This window comes from Delphinapterus leucas, chromosome 11, assembly GCF_059928025.1.
Source record: "Delphinapterus leucas isolate spDelLeu-1000000601 "Yukka" chromosome 11, BTC_Dleu_Yukka2, whole genome shotgun sequence".
NCBI classification, from domain to species: Eukaryota; Metazoa; Chordata; class Mammalia; order Artiodactyla; family Monodontidae; genus Delphinapterus; species Delphinapterus leucas.
Window position 1 is genome coordinate 92,724,333 of NC_143139.1, and position 15,053 is coordinate 92,739,385.

The window sequence follows — 15,053 nt, forward strand, 5'->3', positions numbered from 1 at the left end:
TCATTTCTGAACCACTTAAAACTTAAAAGAAAAAAAAAAGTGGATTCCCAAATCCAGTGAGCAATGGGAGAGAAAGTGCTTTGCAAACTGTAAAGTGCTTTTGACACGTCAAAACTCATCACTGGGGAGAGCCTCACACGTTTCCAGGCAACAGTGAGGATGGGGGTGGGGGTGGGGGGGAGCTGGGGCTCACTGCAGTCCACTGGCCATGCAGTGGGAGGAAAGGCTGCAAGGGCTCCTGCTGTGTGAGCAGGACCATCCCAGACTGTGGTCACAGCACGTGCAAAGGCCCGACAGGAGCGGGTGCAGTGAACGCTGGGTGGTCTGGTGCAGCTGGAGCTCGAGGTGGCTGAAGAAGACAGTGGAAGAGGTGAGTCAGGGGGAGATGGGAAGGGGCTCAGATGCCGAGCTACGATCCTGGCCATGAGCCTGAGACTCCAGGGGCACTGCTGACGCTCTGCTCTGGGGCAGTCCTGTGCACCGCAGGGTGTTTACCAGCATCCCCGACTCTACCCACTCGCTGCCCACAGCACACCCCCACGCTGAGGTGAAACAACGAACAATGTCTCCAGACCTTGCCAAACGTCCCCTGTGAGACAAAATCTGGCCTCCCTCCCCTTGTTGAGACCCAGTGGTGTATTAGAAAGGACTGGAGAGGACTTGAGGTGTGTGTGTGGGGGGGGGTGGGACCCGGAAGGAGGCTGCTGCAATTGTCCAGTCGATGGCGGCCCCGCCCAGGCAGGGGGAAGAGACCAAGAGACACGGGATGATGCAGGGCCTTCAGCACTTATGACTCAGCAGATTGCTCAGGGAGCAGAGGTGCCCGGAGAACATCCCTTCCCGAAATGGGGAGGTGGAGGGGAAAAGCCCTTTGTCCCCTTGAGCTCTTACACCATCCTGCCAGTACTACTGTTTGTATCATATGAGGAAACGGAGACACCAAAGGTCAATGACCAAATGCCACACAACTTCCCTGAACAGGGACCTAAGCTGTTAGGCAAAGGCTTCTGACCCCAAGCAACTGCTGGAAAGCTGTCACAGCTGCCTACGGGTCCCACCACCACCAGACCCCTGCACTGCCTCTGAACTCTACCAGGAAGCTGCCAGTCTTCTCTCTGACCTCCCTCACTTCTCACAACCACTGACCTGAGGCTCAGAGAGGATACGTAACTGGCCTGAGGTCACACAGAACTGGCTGGGGCAGAGCCAGGATCTGAAACTTAGTCTCTAGAACCCCTGCTTTTTTCTCTACTCCAATTCCCTAGCATCTCATTCATTCAATCACCAGACGCACACCGAGCCCTGGGCCACCTGAGGCAGCCCTGCCCTGGAGGAGCTCAGCGCACCTTCCGTGGGAACAACAAAGGATAACTTTGATTAAGTGAAAAGTGCCAGGCAAAGGCGGCAGAGGTGGCCCCTCGGAGAACAAGCAGCCCTGTCGGGGGACGAGTCAGTGTGGAAAACAAACTTGGATGTAGAGAAGGGCTCAGACCTGGCCAGCCCTAGAGGGTCTGGGACCTCGGCAAGTTCTAGGTGGGGAGGGGGATGATCAAGCTCAGGCGGGGGCTCACTCACAGACGGTACAACCGGGGGCCGGGCGGGACTGCAGGCGGGCAGTACCCACACCATCACCCGCTGGGGTGCACCACTCCTTCCCCCATCTGCAACTGAGGACCAGAGACTAAGAGGTGTAGAGAGCTCCTGAGGCACATGGCCAGCGGCTGGTAGAGTGGGTGGCACAGGCTCGGCCACTGCCGGACCCCATGCAGCCAAGGTGAGGCCCTACCAGAGCTGGCCCCGCACGATGCCGAGGGGAGAGGGAGGAGGGGCTGGAAGAGGAGTATAGGCCTTGCGGCCACATCCACAAATGTGCTCGCCTTCAGTGGATCCTGGAAAGCAGGGCCTGCAGGCCGCGCCCAGCCCCACCTGCAGAGGCCATCTGGAGTCAGGCCCTGGCACTGGCACCAGTGACAAGAATGTGGCCAGAGCTTTGAACAAAGGGAGCCAGTGAGGCCAGCCAGGGAGGCCCTACAATCACTACCATCCCCACACCAGCGAGAGGGGCCCGGGAAGGAGCTGGCAGGACACTGCATCAGGCCAGGGTCCCCGAGGCCTGTGCAGCCAGCGAAGGCTGGACAGTCAGCAGAGAACCAGCTCCCTACCCCCCAGCTCAGGCCCAAAAGGACCCAGTTCCTGACAGTAGCAAATCCTAACCAAGACTGAGGGTTGGGGGACAGACACAACATAAAAGCACCACTGCAGGGCTGAGCATGTGCAGAGTTTTTGCATGCTGTGACCTCACTACTTCTCACCACCCTGGAGGCCTCGCAACTCCGTTTTACAGATGGGGAAGCCAAGGCTGGCAGAGGTCATCACTTGCTCAAGGGCATACAGTGAGGAAAAGAAACGCCAGTACCTAAACCCTGGTAGAATTTACTCCAAAGCCTGTACAAAGGGGAGTAAACCCGGACCTAGTTTTTAAAATGAGCTAGATGGGGGCTTCTCTGGTGGCGCAGTGGTTAAGAATCCGCCTGCCAATGTAAGGGACACGGGTTCGAGCCCTGGTCCGGGAAGATCCCACACGCCGCAGAGCAACTAAGCCCGTGCGCCACAGCTACTAAGCCTGCGCTCTAGAGCCCACGTGCCACAACTACTGAGCCCACGTGCCACAACTACTGAGCCCTCGTGGCACAACTACTGAAGCCCGTGCGCCTAGAGCCCATGCTCTGCAACAAGAGAAGCCACCGCAATGAGAAGCCCACTCACTGCAACGAGGAGTAGCCCCCACTCACCACAACTAGAGAAAGCCCATGCGCAGCAACTAAGACCCAATGCAGCCAAAAATAAATAAATATATATATTTTTAAAAAAATGAACTAGATGATTACTGGATAAACAGGAAGTACTGCCCCCAGCAAGGTCCCACCACAGGGACCAGGGACACTGACTTTCTGAATGACCTTGGATTGCCCCTCCATCTATGGGCCTCAGTTTCCCTTCTGCAAAGAGAAGGCCTGGGGCTGGGTGTTGTCTAGCAGCAGGTATGCACCAGCCAAAAGCTGCCTCTCCCTGCCCTTTGCCCTCAAGCCAGTGGCTCCAGGCTTCAGTCCTGAGCCCAAAGCCTCCATGATAAGAGGGTCCTTTATACCCACCCCAATTTCACACACAGTAAGGAGATGGCACCCCCTTTCACAGATGAGAATGCTGAGGCTCAGAGAGAGGCTGAGGCTCAGATCCCAGGTCACACAGCACATGAGAAATCGACTGGGGACCTGAACTTGCCCCCATATCCCCACCTTCTCTCCTGCCGTAAGTGAAGCCGCTTCACAGGCCTCTGCACGTCACAGCCCCCATTTCCTCTTTCATTCATGTGAGAGGCCTTCACTGAGCCCCCACGTGCTGGGCGCTGGGGCGAGAAGGTGGACGCAACCCAACGCCTCCCCGCCTCCCCCCAGAGGAGCTCAGAGTCACAGAGCAAACCTTTCCAACAGCTCCAGCCTGCACTGTTCCTTCCCTCTGTTCTGAGCTCTGCAGTGCTTACAGGAGGGTGATCTACTAGGTGTCTGACAATGACCTGCACATCTGGCTGGCACTTCACAGTTTACAAGATGCTTTCCCACGCGCCCATTTCACCTGTGCCTCATGAAAGTCCTTAGTGGGCCAGGCAGCAGTATCACACAACCTTCACCAACCGCACAAAGCCAGGTCTGACGGCTCTCTCCCACGTTTTGTCCTCTACACCCTCACTCCCGTGGAGGGCTGTGGGTAGAAAGTTTGCCTTTTCTAGTTTGTTTGTTTGTTTTCTTTTCTTTTTTGGCCACGCCACACGGCTTGCTTGCGGGATCTTAGTTCTCCAACCAGGGATCAAACCCGCACCCTTGGCAGTGAAAGTGCGGAGTCCTAACCACTGGACCACCAGGGAATTCCCTGTCTTCTAGTTTTGGAGAGAAGCCTCGGTGGCCAACTTGATTGTGCCGCCCCCGTCTCAATGTGTGAAGCAGGGACAGCTCGGCACCATCTCTAGAGGCTGTTGTGAGGGAAGACGGCATTCAAACAGGGCCCAGCCCAGCCTGAGTACTGTCCAGAGAGTGTGGGCATACGTGTCCCCCTCCCCTCTGATGGGGAAGGGGCAGCTCACTGAGAAGCAGATTTCATACCCTAAGAGGGCAGGGACCCAGATCACTAAGTAAGAGAAACCCCCCGAGTTCTGAAGCAACAAGCACGGCACATTGACCTGTCAGTTTCCTCAGCCCAGGACAGAAGTGACTTATTGTTCTTTTCCCAGGAGGGAAACAGAGGCACAGATGCTTCCAAGGGCACAGGGACAGGAATGGGGAGAAACCCCAGGGGCTGCCACCTTGCTCTAACAACTGCAATCCACGATTACCAACACAATCTCTCCCCTCCAGACCAACAACCGCCAAGGAAGGGCCGCACCCCGTGACTGTGCCCCCGCACCCCGAGGGCAGCTGAGAAACGGGCATTCTCCTGGGTCAAGGACAGGGTGAGATGTCAGTGATTTGTTTAATCAACAACAAGAGAGCAAACTCAGACTTTCAATAGGAAGCACATCCAGGGAGAGAGATCCTAAAAGCTAAGACCGACCCCCGCCCCAGCCCTGAGGTTGGCCCTGAGGTTACGGGGGCGCCTGCGTCATTCCGAAGCCTTCCTGGGCTGAATTCCAAGAGGCCGGACCACAGGGAGGGGGCCTAGCTGGGAGCAATCAGCTTGCTCAAGCCTCTTCTGTCCACCAGCATCCTTCCCCCAGGAGACAAGAGACAGGGGTGCTAACCCAGCTTGAGTTTTCCCGTGCCCAGCTGGAGACCCAGCTCATCTGCAGCTAGAAACCAGAGTTAAAAATACACTCCCCTGCCCAGACTGCAGCAAGCAGGATCCCATCCTGCCCTGACTGAGGAGCCCCTCGGCCTGCCTCACCCCCAGCCTGCTGCTTCCCTCCCCACCTGGGATGGTTCTGGGGACAAAATGACCAAAACATGCCACCAGAGCCACGTTCTGACTTCAAAGCATGAAATGTTGGCATCTTTCCTCCTAGTGCCCAGGGCTGTCCCAGGGGCTCCAGAGCCACTGAGCTGGAGCCAGAAACACTCACCTAGGTAGATATCTCCGAAGGACCCGCTCCCGATCTTCCGGCCCAGGCGGTACTTGTTCCCCACACGTAGCTCCATGGTTCACTCTTGCTGCAAAAGTAAGCAGAAACACAGGGTCAGAGAAGAGGGAAGCTGGGAAGGGGGCCTAGCCCCCAGAGCCCACTCTTCCCCCACCAAAGGTCAGGAAAAGCCACGAGAAACTCAGGATACCACCATCCTCCCTCCCACCATCCAGGAAGGGATTTGGCCTTGCTTTGCCTAAGAGCAACCAGGTGTCAGGTAGCCCAATAGCCTCCACCTGTGCTGAGGCTATTAGAACAGGTGTCAGTGTAGCCAGGCAGAAGGGGGACTAGAGACAAGGCCCAGGAGGAAAAGAGCAAAGCAAGCATCTCCTCGGGGGTTACTCATTCAGGAACCCTCCGATAGGAGCCTCAGAGGCAGGCCAGTCACAATGGGCAAAGACCCTGATAGGAAAATCAAGGACAAAGGGGGTGATGGGGAGGTGGGATGCAGGAGCTGATCACCCTGGGGGTGCGGCCATGGCAACCACCAGCAAATTCCAACCTCCAGGGATAGGAGGACAGCCCCATCAGGACTGACAGGATCCCCGTGCCCCCATCCTTACCCCAGGCCTCCAGCTTCCAGCACCAAGAATTGGAGGCCAGGTCTTCACAGCCTGGGCTGGTCTTCCCAGAGGCAGACCTTGCAAGTCTGCAGTGTGCCCTGCCAGAGAGGTCTCCTCCCCAACTCACGGGGAAGGCAAGAAAGGGGCCCCCAGAACATCCACCTTCTGGTCCTCTTCCTCTCTCGACCTCACAACACCGAGAACCTCACAAAGGACTCTCTGCAAGGATCTCTTTGGATGAACAGTTTGGGGCTGGTTTTCTTCCAGATTAGGAGGGTCTCCTAAGAGGGCCCTGCAGAGCAACTGAGGGGACCAAAGCCAGGTTTTGAGCTGAAGCACCAGCTTCTGTGGTGTGGGAGGAGGTCTGGGGGGAAAGCGCTGACCTGAGCACTTCCCTCCTTCCTGTGCCCCACCCTGGCTGTCCAAGCTCACGGAACATCAGGGGCCACCCTGGTAGGGATGCCTCTGCTCTGGCCTGGGGCAAAGGTCTGGGCAGCAGAGGAGGAAACTCAAAAGGCCAGGAGGAGGTGGTTTTTGCTCTGGGGGATGGGGAGGGTTGGCCTATGAAATAAGGAGAGGGATGGGGGATCCCTAAGATCTCAGAGGGTCTACGAGAGGGCAAGTGCAGAAAACTATAAAGAGGTGCTGCTCCCTGCAGACAGGGAACTGAGGCCCAGGGAGGACACGCCACCTGCTCCCCACCCCACCCCAGCAGCAAGTTAGTGACAGTTTCCTCCCCTAAGACCCAGACAGGGTTCCTGCTGCCCTACCTGGCAGCCTCCACCCTCTCAAACAGGACCTATTTCATGCCAGGGCCAGGAGGCAAACAAAACAGGAAGGTGGAAAAGCAGCTGTGTGCGGCACAGAGGCTCTGCCCCTTCCCCAGGCCAAGTACTACCCCAAAAGCCAGACCCACCCAGGAGGGGAGACGGGAGAGCTTTATTCCACAGTTGGTCAGGCTGGAGCTCTCCACCCCAGCAGAAGCAAGGAGCCAATAGCTCCTGCCCAGGAGAGACATCCAGCTCCAGCACTAGTTCCCAGGGAGCCGCCACTAGCCCTTCACCAATGGTCACAAGGAAGGAGCTCCACCCGGCGCCAGCCAAACTCCGGGCTCTCCACCAAGGGCCTCTACCCACATGCCTGGCCAGTCCCAGCTGAGGTGCCAGGGCTGCCAGCAGAACACACTCCACATATGCGGGAAACTCACATGCCACACACCTCACATACACATCGTCCCGTGTGTACACTCCAAAGGAAGAAAGAAACGCAGACATACACTGTGAGCCCTGCTTGGGGAAGGGGGTGGGGGGCGGGCGGGTGTGTACACACACAAACAACCCCCCACCCCCACCCCCGGCCCCGTCCGTCTTCCGCCAAGGCCAATTCAGAGACCACACATGGCAGCCGGGAAAGCCGCAGGTTAGGAAAGGAACATAAATACACCCGCATCCTATATTACATAAATACCCACGCCGGGTTATATAAATACCCGTGCCCTCCGTCTGGGTGTCTTACATAAATACACTGCACATGACCCCCCAACCCCTCCCCACTCACCGGGCTGTCGGCAGAGAAGAGAGGGTGCAAACAATCAGCCCTGCAGGCAACCACCACTTTTCTGGGCTACCACCCAGACCCGCCAGCGTTCCTCCTACACCCGGGGGGCCAGGGCCCCAAGGAGAGCCTAGACTGTCCCAGCACTGTCTCCCCAAAAGCCTCCCAGAGGAGAGGAGAGAGGCTTGAGTCAGGAATGGAAGAGGCTTTCCAGTTCTTTGCTGCTTCTCTCCTTTGGGGGGCGGGGTGGGGGGCTGGCATTGCAATAAACGAAGAAAAAAAAAAAAAGGCGGACATGAAGATTCCGGAGTTTCAACTGGTTAAAAAAAATTAGACAAACTACCAAGCAGAACGGCACATGGGCAGTTTTCTTACTCCCTGCCCACCCCCCTCCCCAGCCAGGGCCCTTGTCCCTGGACCATTAAAATAAAAAGTGGAGGAACATCCCAGACACCCAGGCAAAGGAGCCCCAAACAGGCATTTATTGGGTGCAACTTAGACACTCAGGATCCCCTTCCCCTGTTCCCAAATCTATCTCCCTGACGAAGGCTGATCCAAAAAGAAAATATGCAAGAAAACTAAGGGAAAAAGTTGGGGAGGGGGCTCACCCCACTTTGAGTTTGGGCGTGAAGAGCTTGGGAATCCTCTCTCTAAGGACACCCGGGCACAAACATAGTTTTATGTTCCACAGAGACTTGCAAAACATGGATTTCTCACACGCAGAAACGGGAGAATCCGATCTGATAAATAACCCCCACCCCTTTCTTTCTCTCCACAAAGGAAAACAGAATCGGTGGCTGGGTGACCACACACCCCATCACCCCAGGGCCCCCAAGCGCCCCCAGCCAACATGCGGGAGAGTAGCCTTGCTGACCCCCAGGTCTGGAGCACCCAAGCCAGGAGCGAAGGGGTTGGGGGCTCTGCTAATGCTCTGGTGAACCCTACCGAAGCCCCATGGTTTGGGAGAGAATTCCGAATCAACAGTATCGGGTGCACCCCAGCACCCCAGTCCCGGACCCCCTCCCTCAGCGTCCCCAAATCGCAGCCTGGGGTGGCCGCCCCGGCTGGCTGGGGCCTTGAACGGTCCAGCTGGGGGAGGGGGAGACGGGCCGGACTGGGGGGGCCCCCCCCGGGCAAGTCTGCAAAATAATAGTCACCCTCCTCCTCCTCGTCCCCAGTCGCGCCTTTGTCCTCGCCGGGCCGAGCGGGCGGCGCCCGGGCAGCCCCCCCATACCCGAGTGCGAACGCGCGTGTGTCCGCCCTCTCCTCCCCTCCCTCTCGCGCAAAAACAAAGAGGCGGAGGGAGCCCCGTTTCCCCCCAGGTTTGCGCCCCTCCGCGGGCCCGCGGCCCCCCAATATTTACCCCGCCGGGAAGGCGCCGGTGCCGGGCCGCTGCTCGGGGAGCTGCCGCGGGCGGGGGCGGCCCGCCTGGGCGGATGCCGGAGGATTCGCAGAGCCGCCGGGCGCGCCAGCCTCTCCTGGCCCAGCCGCCGCCACCGCCGCTGCCGCCGCGCTCCGCTCCGCTCGTCCCGGCCGGGCTCAGGCTCTGGGATCTCAGCGTAGCCGACGCCGCCTCCCTCCTCCCGGCCCTTCTGCCCGACCGCCCCCGCCGCCGGCTCGCGCGCTCCCGCCTGGCGCGCGCCCGCCGGCTCCCATTGAGCCCCGGGCCCGCCCGCTGATGTCATCCCGGGCCCGCCGCCGCCGCCCTGGAGGATTTAAAGGGCCCGCGCCCTCCGCTCCCGGGGATGCTGGGGGGCCCCGCAGCCAGGAAACACGGCCCCCCAGCCTCGCGAGGAGCACCTTGCAGGAACGCGGCCTTACGTGTGGGGCCGAGGAGCGCACACAGACACTGACACCCTGATCCAGTGGGGGCACAGGTGGAAAAACCTGGGAGGGGGTGGGGAGGAGGAGGGCGCACAAAAAGCTGGGTTCTTCTAGACCCAAACACACCTCTCCCCTCTGTCCGGTTCTCTCTCCTCTCACACCCTAGTAGTGGGCCCCTCTGAAGGCCGGTGTTTGCAAAAGGAGAATGTTTACAGTGTTGGGGGACACTCCGCCTCGGGGCTCTGAGTGCTGCAGAGCACAGAGGCCAGGTTGACTCAGGAGCCAGCGATTTGACCGGACAGCAAGAGACGGAGGGATATTGACAAACGGCCCAGAGAGGTAGCTGGGGCTATGCTGCGCTCTGCCCCCATGGAAAAAAACAAATGCAAAGACCTTTTTCTTCACCCTTCTTCCTCTTCCGGCAGCTCAAACTGATGGGTACAGAGCTGACCTCAAACCCAATCCTGTCCTCACTCGTTTAATGAGAGACCCCACACACTGCCATGGAGCCAACACTTGAGCCAGGGTCCCCCAAGTGGTGCACATTTAGCCAAGTCCCCGCCCAGCTCTGGGCTGGGGTTTCCTTATCTGCAAATCGGGAGGGAGCACCCGTCCCTCCCCAGGTCACCGAGAATTAATTAAGGCTTCCTACTGGCTTCCAGAGCAGGCGATGAAAGATTCCAGGGCAGAGTTATTAAAATGATATTTACACTGTACCATGCAAAGCTCCAAATTATGACACACATCCATTCACGCACACAACTGTGGCTGTGGACACACAAAATGCTGGAGTGCACTGCATCCCGCCCCAGAAGCAAGGTTCCTGGGAAGAGTCACTTCAAGAACAATCACACCTTCCTTGGAGCCTGAGGGACTTAGTCACACACACTCTCCAAACTGTCAGGAGGCCCACAGACTGGTTTCTTCTTTCAGAGCCCAGGAAAATGCAGCCCAGAGACAGGAAGGGGTTGGCCTGGGACCACACAGCACAAGATGGCTCTGTTCTCTCATAGGTCCCTGGGAAGATGAGTCTATCATGATCTCACTTCCAAAAGCAGGAGAGTGAGGACAAGCCTCCCAGGAGAGGCCTGGGGCAGTCAGCTGGAGATCTGCCCTCAAAGCCACTTTTGCCGAGAAGAGGGTCACCAGCAAAAGTGTTGGGCTTTGCTTGGCTTGCATGGTGTTTTTCGTTATTTCTTTTGTTCTGTTAACTGATTCCCAGTGTTTTAAAATGGGAAGATTTCATATGACAGGTCTGTATTCCCTACTTCTCTCGAAGCACTGGGAGAACTGCCACTCTGGGCCCAAACGCACCCTGGGCCCTGACCATACTCAGCAGGCCTGGGCGGCAGCCACCCACATTTATCAAAGCCCAAGGGCCCCCACTTGTTTTACCCATTTTTATGACTCCCTCATCTCCTGGAGGTCTCCAAATGTGACCCGTCCTAGAGGCCAGCCACGAGGCTCGGCTACCAATGCCCTTCCCTTCGTCATCTGTTTCCATCCCAATCTCACCGACCCTGAATCCTGCTTCCAGTGTCCAGGGAAGCCAGGCCTCCCTGTGGCTGCAGGTTCTCCTACGTGAGACAAGACACCAGGCCTAGGGTCCCAGGCAGAGGGCCCCCCAGCACTACTGAGCAGGGTGGATACACCACTGTGTCCTCTGTCTTCACCACCCCAACCTTCCAACCTGGCCCTGCTTCCTGGCCCTCCCTCTCCAGGAAGGGACTGATACTCCTCCAGCCTCTACTAAGTACCTGGCACTGGGAAAGGTGTTATCTCATGTAATCCTCTCAACAACAGATGAAATCCTACTCTGTCCTTTCCCAGGTTCAGGGGGGAATCTGAGGCTCCTCACCTTTGCCTCAGGGTACACATTAACAGTCAGATGTCCCAGCTTCCCCTCCCAATCTTGTCACATGTCCCCTCCCATTCCAGAACTTGTAACTGACCCCCCTCTGCACCACTATTGAAGATCCTGGTCAACCAGTCTTGAGACCCACTCTTCCCCTGAAGGCCTGCCCCCAGCCTCTCCACACACACACACACACCCCATCCCATTGCCCCCCAGTCTCTGCCTTGGAAGAATGCTCCCCACACCCCCTCCCTGATTAGCTGTTCTGTGGACCCAAGTTCTCCTCCTCCCTACTCCCCTCTGAGACCACCCATGGGTCCTTCTGAAGCACTTTGCAGCTCAACTCTCAGGAGAAACTGAGGGGACACAAAACCTAGCCAAGGAGGGGAGGCGGTTCCAAAGGGAAAGAAAACTTACAACAGAGCTCTAGCAGCCTCTGGGCCTGACTTCTCTCTCCAGACTGGATTCTCATTGACTCCTCCTGGGACTTAACTCCCAACTCTAAAGCCCAAGGGTGTGTCCGGCTGGAGTTCCCCTAGCCCCCCTCCGTACATCCCACCCACCCACCCAGAAGATGCAGTTGGGCCTGGGACAGGTGTCAGTGAAGAGCTGATCACTGGGTCCCACCCTGGGTTTTAGCTGCTCCGCACTGGTCAGGGGAGCCGTTCCAGACGGTTTGTTCCTATTTCCCCGGCACCCCAGAGCATGGGGCTGGGGATCTTGCGGTGCCCAGTGATGGCGAGAAAGATTTCAGCACCACCCCCAAGGGACCTGCAACCTGAGTCTTGGGGGTGGGGTGTGGGGAGGAGGAGGTCACCATGGATTTACCACGCAGCAGGGGAGGGTCCTTAAAATGACCCTACACAATCTGTGCCCTGAGGCTGACCTCAGGCCTGGCTCTCCCGCTGCCTGGGGCACTTTTCCCTCAGCTGTGCACCTCACCTCCCTCAGGTCAGGACTCTCAAGTCCCTTTCACAGGGAGGCCTTCCAATCCTGATTTAAGATCTGCCTCTCCTTCTCTGCTTCATTTTTTTTCCTGGCACTTAACCACTACCTAACTTATTCTATATGGTACTTATTTGACTTTTGTTTTTCTTGGTCTGCTTCCCCCACTGGGATATCAGTCGCATGAAAGCAGGGAGTTACAGATCTTTGGGGGCATCACTGCATCACCAGTATCAAGACTGGTGTCTGGCGCACTGGAGGGATTTAACAAATATTTGCTGAATGAGTGAATGGTTGGATGGTAAAGGGACAGCCTCCACTCTCTCTGAGGACACATGAAGAGCTATCACTTATTGAGCACCTACTGTGTGCCAGGCCCTCTCTGAGGCCCGATACCTGCATTCGGTCCTCGCATCTATCCTCAGCAGAGATAGCGGCCTGGCAGAGCCCACTCTCTTAACCACCTCGCCCAGGCTGGTGGAGAACACAGCTCCGGGACAGGGCCCTGGCTCCCTCCATCAGACCCCTGAGCTCCTTTACTAGAGAAGCAACTCTGGGCCCCAGTTGAGAGCCACAGGGCCTAGTGGGGCTCATTTATGCCAACTCCATCATTTCACAGGCAGAGACTCAGGGAGCCTTGCTCAAGGTCACAGAGGGAATCCAAGACAGCAGCCCACCGTGGTTAAGAAGCTGCCTTCAAATGCTGGCTCTGCCACTTTTTAACTGTGGGACCCTAGGAAAGCTCCTGAAACTCTCTGAGCCTCATTTGTAAAATGGAGATAATGCAGACGATCACGCACAGAAACACCCTGGTCCAGAAGCAGCCCCGAGTAAGAGGAAGATGTTGATCCTGTTACTGTTGTAAGGAGTGGACAGGGAGTGAATGCAGCTGCCTGTCTCGGATTCTCTCTAGCGGTGCAGGCTACATCTCCAGCTTCTTTCCTTACCTCACCTCCCCCTGGAGGGTCCGCCACCAGCCCCTTCGAGGTGGGCGTGGGTTGGAGGTATGCAGTCCTAGCTGGGCCCGGTGAGCCACTGGCCTTGCCCACTCTCTGTCTACACCTGTGGTCTTGGTTCTAGGAAGCCCCTGCAAGAAGTTTCTCTGGGGTCTTCCTACTTGGGTCTCTCCCAAGACCCTCAAGGGTCAGTGGCCCATACAGGCTCTGCTCTAAGAGGTCCTCCTCAGGCATACCAGCCTGAAAATGCTGCCTTGCTCCATTCACCTGGGCTCCTTGCCCCCAGAGCCTTCCAGGGTGCCCTCCCCCAACCTTTGGCTCCTTCCATGGCAGTGTCCTGACACCTCGGCCTGCCCTCTCAAGTCTCCACTGCTTTTCGACGCTTCTCCTGGGTGACCTCACCACATCGTCGTGACTAGTCAGGTCATTCCCAGCAGTGATTCCTCCCTCCTCTGCCATCTTCAGCTGAGAGGCAGCAGGGCGGGCTAGCAACAGGCCTGGACCAGGGCCCAGGAGGCCTGGGTTCGAGTGCCAGCTCAGCCACTGAATTTCAGGGGGACCTTGGAGAATTCACAGCCCCCAAGAGGCTGGACAAGGAGACTTCTAAGGCTCTTTCTTCAGTCTCCCTGTCTGTAAACTTAAGGCTGGACCAGATGGTGCTCCACATCCGGCACTCTGTTGAGAGAGATCCTGAGGTCCCACACATCTGGGCTCAGTGGAAAGGGTTCTCTTCCCACCATCACCCCCATATTCAAAACACGTGCACTTCCTGTCAGCTCTGTCTCCCAACTACATGCTGAACCCGGCTGGATTACTTGGATACCACACTGGTCTGTTAATGTGAGATCACGTCCCTCTGCTACTGAAAATACACTAATGGCTCCTTCTGTCGGCGTGAAATCCATGCTCTCTTCCAGGTCTGCTATGATCTGGCCCCAATCTGCCTTTCAGATCTCACCCTGAACCTTTCTCCCCCTGGTCTTTCATTTTGTCACATCTCAGGGCCTTTGCACTGACCATTCCTTCTGCCTATAATGATCTCCCCAGGTCGTCAATGGCTGCCTCCATCGCATGATTCAAACTGCAACTCAGATGTTACCTCCTCACAGGGGTCTTCCTTGACCACACAGTCTGAAGTGGTCCCCCTTGCCTTCCGTCCCTCTTTGCTGGATCACCCTGACTTATGGTCTTTATGGAACTTACTAGAGGCTGAAAACGTTAGCTTGTTTATTTTTAATGCCCGTGAACATAAGCTCCAAGAGAAAGAAACCCTCCTATAGCTGCTCCGTGGGTGCTCAGTTGGTAATGGGTGCCCCATAAATACTTGTGCAATGAGCGAACTCTTCCACGAACTCTGCCACGGGTATGTGGTCCCTGGGGTGGAGGCAGGGCCTGGCGCTTCCCATCCCTGGGTCAGATGTTGCCTGACAGCCTTCCCTCAGGGACAGGCCTGTGGTTTCTCCCCACCCCCTCCCAGCCTTCTTGGCCTTCTTGTAGTGGGCTGTCGGCCTGCCCCCTCAGTTGCACACAGCCTCTCTCAGCAATCCCTGGGCTGCTGTCTTCTTAAGGGAAATCAGCTCCCAGTGGAGTTAGGAATGCCTGCCACGTGTCCAAAGGCACAGTGAACACTAACAATAACCCAGCATCACCAAAGGATCACATCAGCCTGCCTCCAGCCCACCACCCCACCCCCAATGCCTCCATCCACCTCCTTCCTTCAACTCAGCCTGTCACCTGGCTGCCCCTCTGGGCTCACCTGACCTCTCTGCTCGGCACAATCTCCCTCATTCGCACTGCTGTCGATTCTCTCCAAAACTTGCTCCTTCCATCCTTTGGGAATCCAAAGAATCCCATCCCCGGGACACACAACCACTCATTAGCCGGGCTGCGGGAACTACGATGATTGCCACGGCTAATAATCCCGATTCCCACAACAACACTTCTCAACTCAGCATCGTTGCTGCGACTCATCTCCTCAGCATGTCACATGTCTGTCCACAAACATTTCCTGATGCCAACTCCTTGCAGGGCCTGAGAGATCCACACGGGACCCTGTTCGCCGAGAGGTGACAATCTGCCTGGGGAGTCTGGGTATACCCAAGAAAAAGACGGACTAACAGTGCCGGAGAGGGACTTCCCTGGCGGTCCAGTGGTTAAGACTCCGAGCGTCCACTGCAGGGGGCACG

The 15,053-nt window shown here is 57.1% G+C and overlaps 1 protein-coding gene across 4 annotated transcripts in view; it reads right to left on the reverse strand.

Annotated features, from left to right (window-relative positions):
• The window catches only part of CSNK1E (casein kinase 1 epsilon), a 34,830-nt gene that overhangs the window by 15,125 nt on the left and 4,652 nt on the right, over window positions 1-15,053 (reverse strand). For 2 of the 4 annotated variants that reach the window (XM_089921325.1, XM_089921324.1), the window contains exon 2: window positions 5,111-5,198. In XM_089921325.1, the coding sequence (XP_089777451.1) occupies window positions 5,111-5,186 (76 nt within the window). In that variant the 5' untranslated portion in view covers window positions 5,187-5,198. Of the gene's footprint in view, window positions 1-5,110; window positions 5,199-5,733; window positions 8,597-8,650; window positions 8,871-15,053 lie in introns of those variants that run through there. The other 2 variants (XM_022596597.3, XM_089921326.1) reach the window with 2 other exon arrangements.